Below are 13,994 nucleotides of genomic sequence, written 5' to 3'. Positions count from 1 at the left end.
GAGAGATTCATTATTATTTATACTATGCTAGCATCTAGGGACCATATTCATATACTAGGACCCCACTGTGCTAGGAACTGTACAAACACATAAGAGACAGTCCCTGTCCTGAGGAGCTTACGGTCCAGTGACTGTTGCACTGCTGACTTTAGTGGACAGCTAGCATTAAAACTATAATCAAGTGAACATTTTAAAAATAAATGTTATTTTTAAGATGAATCAGTTGTACAGGTCTCAAAATGAACCTGTCAGCCATGGGAATATCTCTTTATACCTATTTAAGTCTCACTAATGCTTATTGTTACTCTTATTTTTCATATTCACACCTTTATTAATTATGTTTTATACTGCATAATATCTTAACATTGTTTACTTAATTATTTGACTGTTATTCAGAGCACTATGCACCCTCTTCGCAAATACATTACCTGAAAAAAATATCAAAGAGTATAATTACTTACATAAAGCAAATACATGTATAAATCCTGTAACTTTGTATTTCCTGCTGTTTTATTTTCATTCAAAATTCAGAATTGCCTTAAAATGTTGTCCTTCAGTTCTCTACGTTAGGCCTAAATCATAATTAGCGAACAAGTATTTGAAATATAGTAACTTGTAACCAATTATATAACTACAGAAGAGAGAAAATATGAATAGCATTTACAAGAAGAATTCTCAATTAACATCCTTGAAAACACCTTTATTCACTGCCAGGAGCTCTTAATGTTACTATTATTTAAATTGGTGAAGTGTTTTAGGATATAATTTTTATGGAAGATAAACAAAGTAAGGTCCCAACCCCATAAGTTTCTTCATGTAGGTAGAACTCTATACCCATACAGAGTCAATCAGATTCTAAAGCTGTATAGTAGCTTCCCCTTATGAAAGTGCTCTACCTGGCAAAACAGAAGGAAGAGTTAGAGACAACAGTTTGATATATGAAGAGCCAGGAACAGAAAGGTCCACCTCCTTCTCCTCCTCTTCATTTATGTCCATCTCTTCTGATGGACCAACTTCTGGTCTTGCCTGAAGGAGGACAAAGGCAGCAGTGAAACAAAACAAAAATAAATAAATATAGAAATAAACATTGCCTCTTAATCCATGTTTAGATTCAAGGTCCAGTGTGACAAAGATAAGGATCACTATTTCAGTAAGGAATGCCCTCCAGTTTAATGAATTTAAGTCCTGAAACTGATCAACTGAACGTCTTTCTTCTACCAGGCTGAAGAGTGTATGTAGATCACAATAGGCTTATAAAAGCAGTGAGCCATATAAATTCCAAGATATCACTAGTGGTAAAAATAATCAAGGCATTTGTGGACTGAATGGCAGTACTTGTAGTACTACTGGGCCTTGAACTTGACTCTTTTCTGACCCTTCTGTAACAATTCAGGAAAATAAAATGTTTTATTTTTGTATTGATATTCAACCTATAAAGCACATTTCTAATAGTAACAAGTATTTTTTCTTCTTTTCATTACACTAAAATCTGCAACATATTTCTAGCTGATTAAGCCTTTAAATAAACAAACCTACTAATCTTCTACATTTTCTGATGCAACATTATACCAGGTTCAATTACCAGGATATTGCCTATGTGCCAGCACTCAGAGATTTATTTATTATCACTCTAGCATTTAGAGATTTGTCCTTAATTTGTATCTTCTTCTTTTGTGACAAAATGCCTTCCCTTTTCATTTGTAGGTGTTCGCTAAGGGCTTGTCTCCACTACCGCTTAAGTTGATGTAAGTTATGCCGCTAAGGGGTGTGAAAACGAGTGACATAAATTACATCAACTTAAAGCAGTGTCCATACCATGGTATGTCTGCAGGAGACGCTCTCCTGACAACTTGGCTCCTGCCTCTCATTGAGGTGGAGTAATTATGCCAACAGAAATGTGCTCTCCCATCGGTATAGCGTGTCTTCACTGGACACGATGCAACTGCGCGGATGTAGCGCGGTAGTGTAGACTACCCCTGAGACAAGGTGGGTGAGGTAATCTCTCTTTTTGGACCAACTTCTGCTTGTGAGAGAGACAAGCTTTCGAGCTTACACAGAGCACTTCATCAGGTATTCACTGGACTTTTCTTCACAAGTTTCCATAAAGTATGGGCTCTTTTAAAAAAATCTGTTTATAACATTTTCATGATATACAGCCATAGCACCATATGGAGCCAATTTTGTAATATTGTAGGAAATCAAAACATACAGAAGTATTTACCAGAACCATAAAGTAGCAGTGATTACCCATTACTGCCTACACTCTCATATAGATGACCTTACATGTACTCTTCCACTGTGTATGTGTATCGAGTCAGGAATTTTTCAAGGTAAAATATAAGAGGAAACAGTCCTTTACATGTACATAAAACCATGAAACAAATAATTTTCTTTCCACCTGCCTCCCCCAAAAAGGAGGCAAAGTACCTTAAAAGTATATGGAACACAGGAAGGCAAGATTTTATCTTGATTCAAAACAAACACCTAGTACCTAAATGGACAAGTTTGTCTCAAAAATTGAAGCATTAACCATGAGCTCAGGGGATTATTACTTTGAGATACAACTTCCAACAGAGTCTCTCTCTCTAACTACTTCCCTATAATACAAAGCCTGGTCCAAAACGCTCTCAGAATAACAAAAGATACAAATCAAGAGCGCTCTCTCTCTCACCTGTGTAGCTCCACTTACTAATTAATGAAGTAATAAAAGCTGCCTTCTCTCTGATCACATAGGCATCACTGAACTGTTCAGTTAGCATTCTCCCTCTTAGGAGCTTATCCAGCACTCTCCTGGTAGCTGTGCCTTTTACTGAGGAGAAACAACCAGCTACATCCCTAGGTCATTTTGCCTCTGATTCTGCTGTTTATTACTTAATCTGGGATAGCAAACAAGTATTCCCCTCTTTTCATGTGGCTTTGCTCTTTACTTTTCCATTCATTTCTAAGGAAGTGGCACATACTCTCACCCTTTAAAGTACAAAATGTCTACCTGTTCGGGAAGATGAAGGATGGTGTGCTCTTCCGAACCAAATTCTGACAGAGATTTATATGCTGAAATTGCTACAATGGAATCCTAGGAAGAAAATATCACAAGCATAGAAGGCATTATTTCTGCATAGTGGAGACAGAACTCATTTGGTTATCCACTAAGCTAAGGGAGTTTATCCACTAACAGTTGAATGCTGAACTGTTTTATGAATGTCTTTGTTATATGTAACAAAGTCTCCTGTGAAGCGTATACTCAATCCGTTATTTTCTGTACGCAATAAAGCACAATTGGGAGAAATCCACTATCAAAATCGACACCCTTGTTGGTAGTCTCAACAGAGAGGTCTATTATTAATGGAAACCCTCCTGCTCTAAGAGTGGACCCAACCAGGCCAAGGCTGAGACATATAGGGGAAGCACAGGCAATGTGGGGAAGCTTCAACTGGTCTTGACTGCACTGTCCTGGCTCTGAGGAGAAGCAGAAAAAAATCTGTCCCCAAGGTTGTCAGTTTACCTCCCTCAGACAGAGAGAGAGAGAGAGAGAACGAACTCAGCACTGACAGGCAAGGAAATATTGCAGAAAATAAATAAATGACACTGATACCAATATTTTCAAAGGAGGACGAGGGGAATCCTTAACGTGTGCCCACTACCCACCTTAATTAACATTCTCCTGGCATCTCACTTACCTTGCTCTGAGTGTGGCTCCAAAGTGAGCTGACAACTTGGGCTTTAAATTTCTATTAAATTAAAAACAAATATTTAGTTATAGATAGCAACTGAATAGCCCCATGTACCTATTTCATTAAGTAATATGGACAAAACTGATATAAGGAGTTATGAGCAGTTATCAGCAACTGAAAATATACTGTACATTCAGCATTATGGATTTTTCACAGTGAGGCACTTAGATACCATGGAGATGGCTGCAGTAAAAACACCTAGATACTATAGGTTAGATTAGCTCCATCTTTATAATACTTCAGGTGGTAGAAACTATTCTATAAAAATACAGGCCAAGGCTCCAGTATGTAGTGCCAGTGAATTCAATGCCTGCATTTGCAGGATGGGGGCTCTCATCTTTTAAAGTCCGTCTACATGGAAAAGCAAACAGAGAAAGGGAGTGTGTGCGCAAGCAAAAATAGTTTAGCAAAAAATGTCACTGCAGGAGACTCAGGGTGTATTTTCACACCTATCCTTTGATTTATTAGCCATGGGGTGGGCAAACTTTTTGGCCCAAGGGCCACATCTGGGTATGAAAATTGTATGGTGGGCCATGAATTCTTACAAAATTGGGGGTTGGGGTGCGGGAGGGGTGAGGACTACGGCTGGGGGTATAGGCTCTGGGGTGGGACCCGAAATTTTCAGAGTGCGGGAGGGGGCTCCAGACTGGGGCAGGGGATTGGGGTGCGGGCTCCAGCTGGGGGTGTGGGCTCTGGGGTGTGGCTGGGTATGAGGGGTTGGGGGTGCAGGAGGGTACTCCAGGCTGGGACTGATGGGTTTGGAGGGGGATCTGGGCTGGGACAGGGGGCTGGGGTGTTTGAGGGGGGCAGGGGTCCAGGCCTCGTGCAGCGCTTACCTCAAACAGCTCCCTGGAAGCAGTGCCATGTCCCCCGTCTGGCTCCTATGTGGAGGCACGGCCAGGCAGCTCTGCGTGCTTCCCCATCCACAGGAGTCACCCCCACAGCTCCCATTGGCCTCAGTTCCCAGCCAACGGGAGCTATGGGGGTGGTGCTTGGTGCAGGGGTAGCATGCGGAGCCCCCTGGCTGCCTCTATGTGTAAGAGCCGGAGGGGGGCATGCTGCTGCTTCCGGGAGCTACACAGAGCCACGGCACACACAGAGCGGGGCAAGCCCCCAACCCCGCTCCCTGGCTGGAGCGCCGGAGTGAGGTGAGCCCCAGATCCCGTTACCCAGCGGGAGCTTGAGGACCAGATTAAAACGTCTGAAGGGCCGGATGCAGCGTAGTTTGCCTACCCCTACATTAGCCTATTACATGGCTCAAAGTGCACTCAGACTTGTTTTGATGGGATGTAAAAGTTAATACAAGGAAAAAAACCATGATCAAACACAATGAAAGTAATAGTATAATTAAAAAAAACCACCCTCCAACCTCAAAACCAAAGCCAAACACAGTGGATACTCCAAAGTAGGAGAAAAAGTAGAAAGGTTCTCTATGCAATGGCTAACAGTGAAAAAGAAAAGTAGGAAGAGAAAGAATTAAACAGATATCAAAGGGATGAGAGTTCTATTGTCTAGAGGCCACAACAGCAACAGTGCAGTAACTTGCCAATATAAGACATAACGGTGGAACTTCTGCATTTGGAAAGAGATAGAAGCAAAGGAAAAGTTCTGATAAAAGCTTAGTTAAAAGGGCTGAGTAGTTACAAAAGCACAGGTGGCTTTCCATACACTGCTGAGTGGTTGAAAATAAAATGTCAAAACACTTAATCTGGCAACCTGCCTGGGAATTATGCTTCTACGAAGGAAATGAGAGCCATCTCTTACAGACAAGCTATACCCACTACTGAGACATCTGTTTTCCCAGGGCTGTGCAGCGGATACAGCTCAGTGGCAGAACCAAAGCACTGTTCTGGGGTAGACGGCGCTAACAAGGTTTGTAGGACAAGAGGTACACAACTGTATATCATCAACATACTGATTTCTCTGAGGTATTCCTAGGGCACCTATCACATTTGTATCCAACTGCAGTTGATACTACACCCCATATTCAATCCTCAGTGGATCTCTATGGCTATCCTGTTCTTCTCCACGCCCTGTCACAAAAAATCAGGATGAGCAAAGAGGCACACATGCATCTGGACAAAAGCCCAACCCTTCATTAATTCTTAAGTCTGTAGCCGCCATAAGACAAAACCACCCCTTGTGTCACGCAATTACCAGAGGGATATGGCTGCCAACCCCACATTCATTCATTCGTCACCTTGGGGGAAAAGCAGGACGACGAAGCAATTGAAAACATTACTTCAAAAAAGCCCCAAAATTTTATTTGTACCATAAAGAGAACATACTCGACTACTTTCAGAGTAGCAGCCATGTTAGTCTGTATCCATAAAAAGAAAAGGAGTACTTGTGGCACCTTGGAGACTAACAAAGTTATTAGAGCATAAGCTTTCGTGAGCTACAGCCGGCTGTAGCTCACGAAAGCTTATGCTCTAATAAATTTGTTAGTCTCTAAGGTGCCACAAGTACTCCTATCCTTGACTACGTGTCCAGGACTCTGAGCCTCTGTTCAGCACTGAAGTGGTGGGAAGCTAACAGGTATGTACTTACCTTCCTCACAGGATTAAGTAGCTAATACTTGTAAAGCCCTTCAAAAACAAAGTGCTATTTAAATATAACGATACAGCTAATTATTAGTCAGGAGAGTGACTTGAAACATCCCTAAATGATCAGACACATTTAAAGCTGCCACTAAGAGAAGAAATACACTTTAGACCTGGGACACATACCTCATACTCATTTGTATTCACTTTTAATGAAGGAACCAGGGCGAACAATTCGTTCAGTGTTTTTAAAATGAGTGGACGGGTGTCACAGCTCAACTTTGGTGAGAGTGCATTCCACGTAGAGCGAATACAAACTACCTGCAAGGGGATAGGAATGCATCATTAACACTGGAGGTCTCAACTTACATTTCACAATATTCATTTCAGCACTTTTCTGCCGATCTATGCTGAAGCAGTAATTAATACAGGACACATTATAAATATGGCAAACATGTTAAGACTTCACTAATTAACAGTCTCACAGTACATTAAGCAACGTCATGTAACAGTAAATAACATCTCTCCAGATAATGCAGCTGTTTGAAATGTGTTATCTTTATGGAGGGAAGGCAAAAAATAACTTTTGCTTTCCAGAGCACCCTGGACAAGCAGGAAGAGATCATGCTGGTGCACATGAACCAGCAAATTGCAGGATGTGTCACAACTACCCTACTTCATTTGTTTTAGTTAGCTTAAAATCAAGCTGAATGTGGGAGTGCTGCTAGCAGGCTGCAAGCAGGGGCAGCCACACTCCATCAGAGCTATGCACAACCGAATGCTTTTAAATCACTAAAGCCAACCAAAGCTTGAGAAGTTTGCCGAACAGACAGAAGGGAAGAGAAAATACTGCTGGGGCCTAAAATCTTTCAAAAACCTAAAGTATCAAGGCAAAATAAGCATTAAAAAGTTTTTTTGAGCCACACCACAGTACAGATAAACTTCTCAGAACCAACTTGCTCCAGTGAAATAGAGAGCAGGCCAGAACCCTGAAAAACAACACTAACTCTGCTTTATGAGACAGTACCAACAGTATTTCCAACTGCAAGCTTTCAAAAATCATGAGAGTCAAGTACCCAAAAAATCTGAGATTGGCTTAAAAATCATGGGATTTCTTTTAAATAATAAATTTGGGGGATGAGGAGGAAGAGTATATGCTTTCTGGCTTCTGAGTCCTTAGGATGAACTTGCTTCACCTTTTCAAAAACTTTTCTCTGCAACCAACAGGGCTGGAAACTTTCATTTAAAAAAAAAAAAAAAGTAAGAGATTCTCATGCAATCTCTTGATTCTGATCACTGTGGCTTTCAGAGAAACACCAAATATTGTGATTTGGCAACATTGTTAACTAAATAAAATAAACTGCAGGCTTCTGTGCCATGTAAGGAATAGGTTTCAGAGTAACAGCCGTGTTAGTCTGTATTCGCAAAAAGAAAAGGAGTACTTGTGGCACCGTAGAGACTAACCAATTTATTTGAGCATGAGAAGTGAGCTGTAGCTCACGAAAGCTCATGCTCAAATAAATTGGTTAGTCTCTAAAGTGCCACAAGTACTCCTTTTCTTTTTATGTAAGGAATAGAAAATATACTGGAATACATGTCCATTTAGTTAACTAACGGGGGAGTGGAGGGGGTGGCAAGATAACAAGCACCTCTCAACCCCAGTGAATGTGAATGGAAGTTGAAAGCTTACAGCAACTTGCAGGATAGGGCACCTGGATTCAAAGGTCAGCACTTTTGAAAAGAGATCAGAAATCACTGAAAACCAAATACAAGCCAACGAGGGCAATAACACTTTAACAAAAAAGATCCTGACCCAATCTAATGTCTGCAGAAAGAAAAAAAGAAATGCCTGAGAATTAAGTTAGATTCTGAAATGTATTTTGTAATGAATTGGGGCTGTGTCTATACAACTTGTAAATTCAGAATGATGTTGTGAAGTTGTATTACGAAAAACTGCCGTATTATGAGTGCCTATATGTATGTGGATCCACCATTGCTGACAAGCCCTGTAGAAGCCCTGACAATACAACAGAATGCTTCTCTGGACTTACTGAACCTATTCAGGTGCAAACATCTGACAAGCCCTGTAGAAGCCCTGACAATACAACAGAATGCTTCTCTGGACTTACTGAACCTATTCAGGTGCAAACATCTCAGGACAATGGGTGAGCTACCTCTTTAGAAAATCAGTTTAGCAGCTGATTCTTCTGAAGGGAGGGGGGAAGGTAGGAATAGTGGAAACTTACTAGGAGTAGAAAGAGACCATGTGACCAGGAGGGATTTAAATAAAGAAACACACAGGAACAGGAGCCAGGCAGGAAGAGGAAGCATAGGGCAAGAGAGAACAAACTCTCTTACAGAGGCTGGGTAAAGAGTTCCAGGAGGGAGAGGTTCCCAGTATGTAGCAGCCTCATGGGGCAGGGGAGTTCTGCCTACTTTCCTGAGACCACATGGCCCCATGGACTCTGGACAACTATGGGACTCGGACCGCAGCCCAAAGAATGTCCTGGAGTGGTGAGCAAACAGAGGCAGGGGCATGCTGTGACAGAATACACCCGTGTGTTCAGACCCCACACACTACTGTAATAATCTTTATACAAAGTATGCCTTGTAAGATATCATTTAAAAACCAAATTTGCTGATCAGTATTACCATGGAAAATGTGAAATTATAAATTTAAGCTCAGATCATGACTAAAAGTATGTTTTCCAGAAAAGTTTGGGGAATGGCCAAACCAGGCCCACAGAGACAAACCATAAACTGACACAGTAACCAGGTGTAAACAAGGCTGATGGACCATTACCTGCGAAGTGGCCATTCTTTGGCAGGAAAGATGGCAGGGGCAAAAAAAACTACATCACAGCAAAGTAACAGCATGGAGTTCCCTTCCACACAGACTGCCTGTCGCCTTGCTCCCACTTGGAAATGCTTCTCAAAGAGGAGACAGGACTACAATAAGAAGGGACGACACCCAAAGGACCCTTTCGCCCCCCGGCCCCCCTTCGATTCACTATACCTAATGGACCAAGGAAGTAGCTGTTGCACTGAGGGAGGGATTGTGACCTTAGAAATGTGGTCAGTAATACATCTGGAGTATGTGGTGAGTAAACTTTGCTTTGAATTTAGTATCCTTTGTTAAGTAAGGCACGAGTAGCATTATATCTTCATTTTTCTTGTAACCATTTCTGACTTTGATGCCTCATTACTTGTACTCACTAAAAGTCTCTTTGTAGTTAATACACTTGTTTTATCTATTCAAATGTATTTAAACTGAAGTATCTGAATAACTATTTGTAATAAGATGGCATTCTAACTTGTATTGTGCAGGAGAGGACTAGGCTGTACAGGACATACATTTCTGAGGGAAGAATCTCAGATTGGCCATGTGCTTGGGTCACCCTGAAGTATAACCAAAGTTGGTGAGAGCCAGAGTGTAACCCAAGTGTGGCTGGCAGGCTGCAGTCACACACAGACATTGAGGGTGTGGCTTGCATGCTGGAAGGCTGTCTGTGAGCAGCCCTGGGGAAACCACTTCAGCAAGGCATGTAAGGTACCCAAGGTTGCAGGGCAGGTGTGACACAGCTGCTCATTAGTCTAGATTATACCCTGGTATGTGTTTAGCATTTATAGTTTTGTATGATCTGAGCTTTAAATGATTAAGTATAAGAGCATAAAAGTGTTTGTCTGTGCAAAGTGTACGTGTGTTGACAGCTTCACAACTGCTGTACACCCCTGAGAGAGTTATACTGAAACCAGAATCTTCACATTTTTGGTACAGAGTTCTGGCACAAGAGTGTGTTTAAGTAACTCAGGTATCTCAGGGATCAGCGCTGGTCCCAGTCCTAGGGCAGGTGGGCTGAGGAGCCCCATTTCCAAGAAGTGGTAGACGACAGTCAGTGCCCTGGCAGTGTGCCAGAGAGGCCAATGGCAGAACCAGTTCTGCAGCCTGCTGAGGATCCAGAAGCTTAACATATCCCAGGGGATCCAGAGCACAAGGGCTTGGATTTCCCCTCACAACAGTCTCTGTGGGAGACCAGGGAAGGCTGCTTCTAGGATCCCTGACATACGAGTTCAAGGTATTTCTCAAGAAAAAACAAGAGAATAACAAGGAAAAGTTTTATATGAGGCCTTAAAAATGGATCTTAAAGTAAAGCCAGTTTGAAAGGAGAAATGTTACATACAGTATACCAATGAGCACAAATTCAACCAACATATGAGAAAGTGCAAGAATCACAGAATCCCTATCTGATAGCCAGGACCCAAACAAGATTTTTGTAACCTGGGAGACAATAATATGACATTATCTTACAATATATTTCTTTACACTTGAATGGTATTACTAGTTCCAAAGTGCTATTTTCATTTCATCCCTCTCAAATTTACTGTTTCATGATTAAAGTGAAAATGTTGATTTTTTTTGCCCTTATCAGATGTGTCTCTTGATGGTTACAAGAATTAAATCCAATAAAAACAAGAATTCAGTGTATTTAAAAATATATTTAGACCAACCACTGTATTACTAGACATGAGATTATTAACTCAATTTATCAAATCAATAGATTGTTAAATATCTCAGGGGAATTGTTTGGAAGATTGGCTTTGGAAACTTTTTATACTTCACTCCAAAAACATTTAGGCCCAGATTCAACAAGGTTTTTAGGCTTATGTTGAACTTTAAGTATGTGAGCAGTCTCACTGAATACATGACAACTTATAAACTTAAAATTATACATGATGGTTTTAAAACAGATTTCAGATTTAGATTTGTAAGGCACTATTAGTTACCTAATTCATTAAAAATAGATTTTAAACTGCATCTGTTTAGTTAATGGGTGCATCTCAAACTCATGCTAATAAAACTTTTACGTTATACCACCATGTATGAAAGGAAACTATGAGAACGGTGTAGTATTCAGGTTGATTTAAAATTTGAGCATACAGCTTTCATAAAGAATATTTAATGCAGACTTTCTAAATAAGGCGGCCATGAATGTTTCCTTGGCTTGGATTCACAGACAGCTCTAGGTATGGTTTTGTTCCTACAGGGAAAGAAATCCAGTTCCTAAATAATTTGCCAATAATTATCATGGTACTTTCAAATCTACTTCCAGAAATTCAGGAGACGTCCTTTTTTTTTTTTTTTTAAATTTCATCCAATGCTCAATCCAACAAAGGAAGAATTTTATGAAAGCTTTGTGCTATGAAAACAGAGCTATCTGATCTTTTCCTAATAAGAGCTAGAAAACTGCTTTCACAATTAAAGAACTAAAGTCAGTGGTGCAAACCTGGCCTGTGTTGATAACTTGCCAAGAGTTGCACAGAATTTGCATATAATTTTACAGTTAAAAGAGGAAGGATGATCTCCTAGGTTACAGGACAGGTCTGGGAATTAGGAGATACCTGGGTTCTGTCTCATTTGAGACGTTGAGCAAATAAACCTTTCCATGCTTCAGTTTTTCCCAACTGTAAAATGGAGTAATTCTTACCTGCCTCACAGGTGCGTTGCACAGCTTAGCCAATGTTTATAAAGCAATTTGAGCTCTTCAGATGGAAAACACTCTAGAAGTGAAATGTATTATTGCTATGTAATTTTATCAGAGCTAAATGCACACATTTATTTTTCGTTTGTGCAGTGGACATAGTACTTTACAAATAAGATAAACAGAGAATGTGCTTTGAAGGCTGCAAGTGATGGCATAAAAATGAGAAAACTGGCACTGCTCCACTGAACCCAAAAATTCTTGATGTCCAGCTCTCTCCAATGTGCGCACACACAGAGAATGCAGTTCCCGTCTGTTAGGTAAGCGTAGTATTTGTTTTTTTCAGAAGCAATTGCTGAATTAAGCAGTTATTTCAGTGACTGTGAAAACACTTTAGAGAACAATTTCAAATCTGTAAAGATGAAGCTTTTATGAATGCCTATTAAGTCCATTTTAGGAACAGGCATATCCACAAATATGTTTTTATGGTAACTAACATTGACAGCTACCGAAAAGTAATCTCACTACATGTTGAGTGAAAATGACAACCCTCTATCCCCATTTTCAAAAACACCATTCTCGAGAATTAGAAAGACCAATTCTACTTCAGTGTTCAAAAAGACAGAGAAATCTTCTAGGATTTGAAGAGGTACAACTTTATGTGCTGGTCATTTAGGAAATGAGGCATCTTGATTTATCATGTGGAGAAAAACAAATATACATTGTGGAGTCTCCTCAAGTACTGTAGTCCAGGAAAAGCACAAAACTAGTAAGTGCAGCAAAGTACACTTTCATGTTGACTTTCCTATGAATCATTTAAGCTCTCCAACTCCAGTAAACCATAACAGGGACAGTACTCTGAAAGCAGCTTCAATTTAGCATATAATTGAGTCACATTCATGTCCAATGGCAGATCACATGGAATGACCAGACATGTTATTTATGTTGTTTATTGAACTTCAAGACAGAACAAGGCAGCAAAGACTGAAAGAACTACAATATATAACAAATGTCTTCCTCTATCAACCAAGTGGATTATTTTTTTTGAGGGTATATATTGCTTCTTTGCTGTTTACCTGACACTGTGTGTTGTAGCCCTCCATATAGTACTAGCTCACATTAAACATGCATAAAAGCCTCTGAAATACAAGTTAATCAGGAAGCTTGAGGTCTACAGTATCACTTATTCTACAGCAGAGCCATGATACCAATATTAGCTGTGAAACAATACCCTATATTGTAGTAATCCCACAGAAGACAGAGCAATGCCATGCATGCTTAACTTAGAAACATATATCATAGAATATCAGGGTTGGAAGGGACCTCAGGAGATCATCTAGTCCAACCCCCTGCTCAAAGCAGGACCAAGCAGCAGTTTTTGGCTGCTTCCTAGAAAAATATTAATAAAATATGGTCCACACCATGCTACCTGGGATCAGTTTATTTCATACTGACTTGTGTTCTGATGCCCTGTACCAGCGATAGAAGGGTTCATAAGAGAATGTCAAACCCAAAAATCAGTATGAAAACAAGATAAGAATTAAAAGCAAACTGAAAATCCTGTTTGGATTAACATGACACTTTTGGTATTTCCTTTGGAACAGTTCTGCCAGGACTAAAATCACAAAAACAAAGGAGGATTTGTATGGATTCGCATAAGGACTCTAATAGCAACACTATACTTCTGCATGATTCTCCCAGGACAGATTTACCAGACAGACCATAATGGTTTGCAATAAGTACGGTAAATAAGTAGCTTAGAGTAAATGCCCTCTCAGCATTAGCATAGCTACCAAAATACACCTTGAGATAGCAGAACATAATGAACATTTCCTCTCAGTAAAAATATAACATAAAAGGGTTGAAGGTGCATGCAGAATGATGGCTAGTTTTCTGAACTCCATATAGTCAAAAATACTTTCAAGTATCATTCAGCTTTCTCAGTTTTGTTTTTAATCTTTGTTCATGTTTTTTCTGTTTGAGTTTTCTTGGTGACTGAAGAGATAGAGAGGAAGATGTGAGGAAAGTTAAGTTATATCTCCTTTCCTTCATTTACAAAGAGGATCTGTTTTATTCTGTATGAAAAAAGTGGCACACAGGATAAATAGGATGGAATATATAATCTAGCCCACTTGTGAGGGATTTGGAAGGGAAATCTGCAGACAGTTCATAGAAGGCTGGGTCTTGAGCAGGTAATCTTAGCATATATCAGAGAACAAGCAAGCTGCATATAACAGAGA

The 13,994-nt window shown here is 40.2% G+C and overlaps 1 protein-coding gene across 6 annotated transcripts in view; it reads right to left on the bottom strand.

The window, feature by feature from the left end:
- The window catches only part of FOCAD (focadhesin), a 200,222-nt gene that overhangs the window by 78,386 nt on the left and 107,842 nt on the right, over positions 1 to 13,994 (bottom strand). For 5 of the 6 annotated variants that reach the window (XM_073345491.2, XM_073345494.2, XM_073345492.2 and 2 more), the window contains 4 exons: positions 6,461 to 6,595; positions 3,678 to 3,728; positions 2,990 to 3,073; positions 897 to 1,026 (listed from right to left, as the gene is read on the bottom strand). In XM_073345491.2, the coding sequence (XP_073201592.1) occupies positions 897 to 1,026; positions 2,990 to 3,073; positions 3,678 to 3,728; positions 6,461 to 6,595 (400 nt within the window). The remainder of the gene's footprint in view (positions 1 to 896; positions 1,027 to 2,989; positions 3,074 to 3,677; positions 3,729 to 6,460; positions 6,596 to 13,994) is intronic. The other variant, XM_073345495.2, reaches the window with a different exon arrangement.

Source organism: Lepidochelys kempii, chromosome 5, assembly GCF_965140285.1.
Source record: "Lepidochelys kempii isolate rLepKem1 chromosome 5, rLepKem1.hap1, whole genome shotgun sequence".
Taxonomy (NCBI): domain Eukaryota; kingdom Metazoa; phylum Chordata; order Testudines; family Cheloniidae; genus Lepidochelys; species Lepidochelys kempii.
This window is presented reverse-complemented; position numbering and strand designations above follow the sequence as displayed.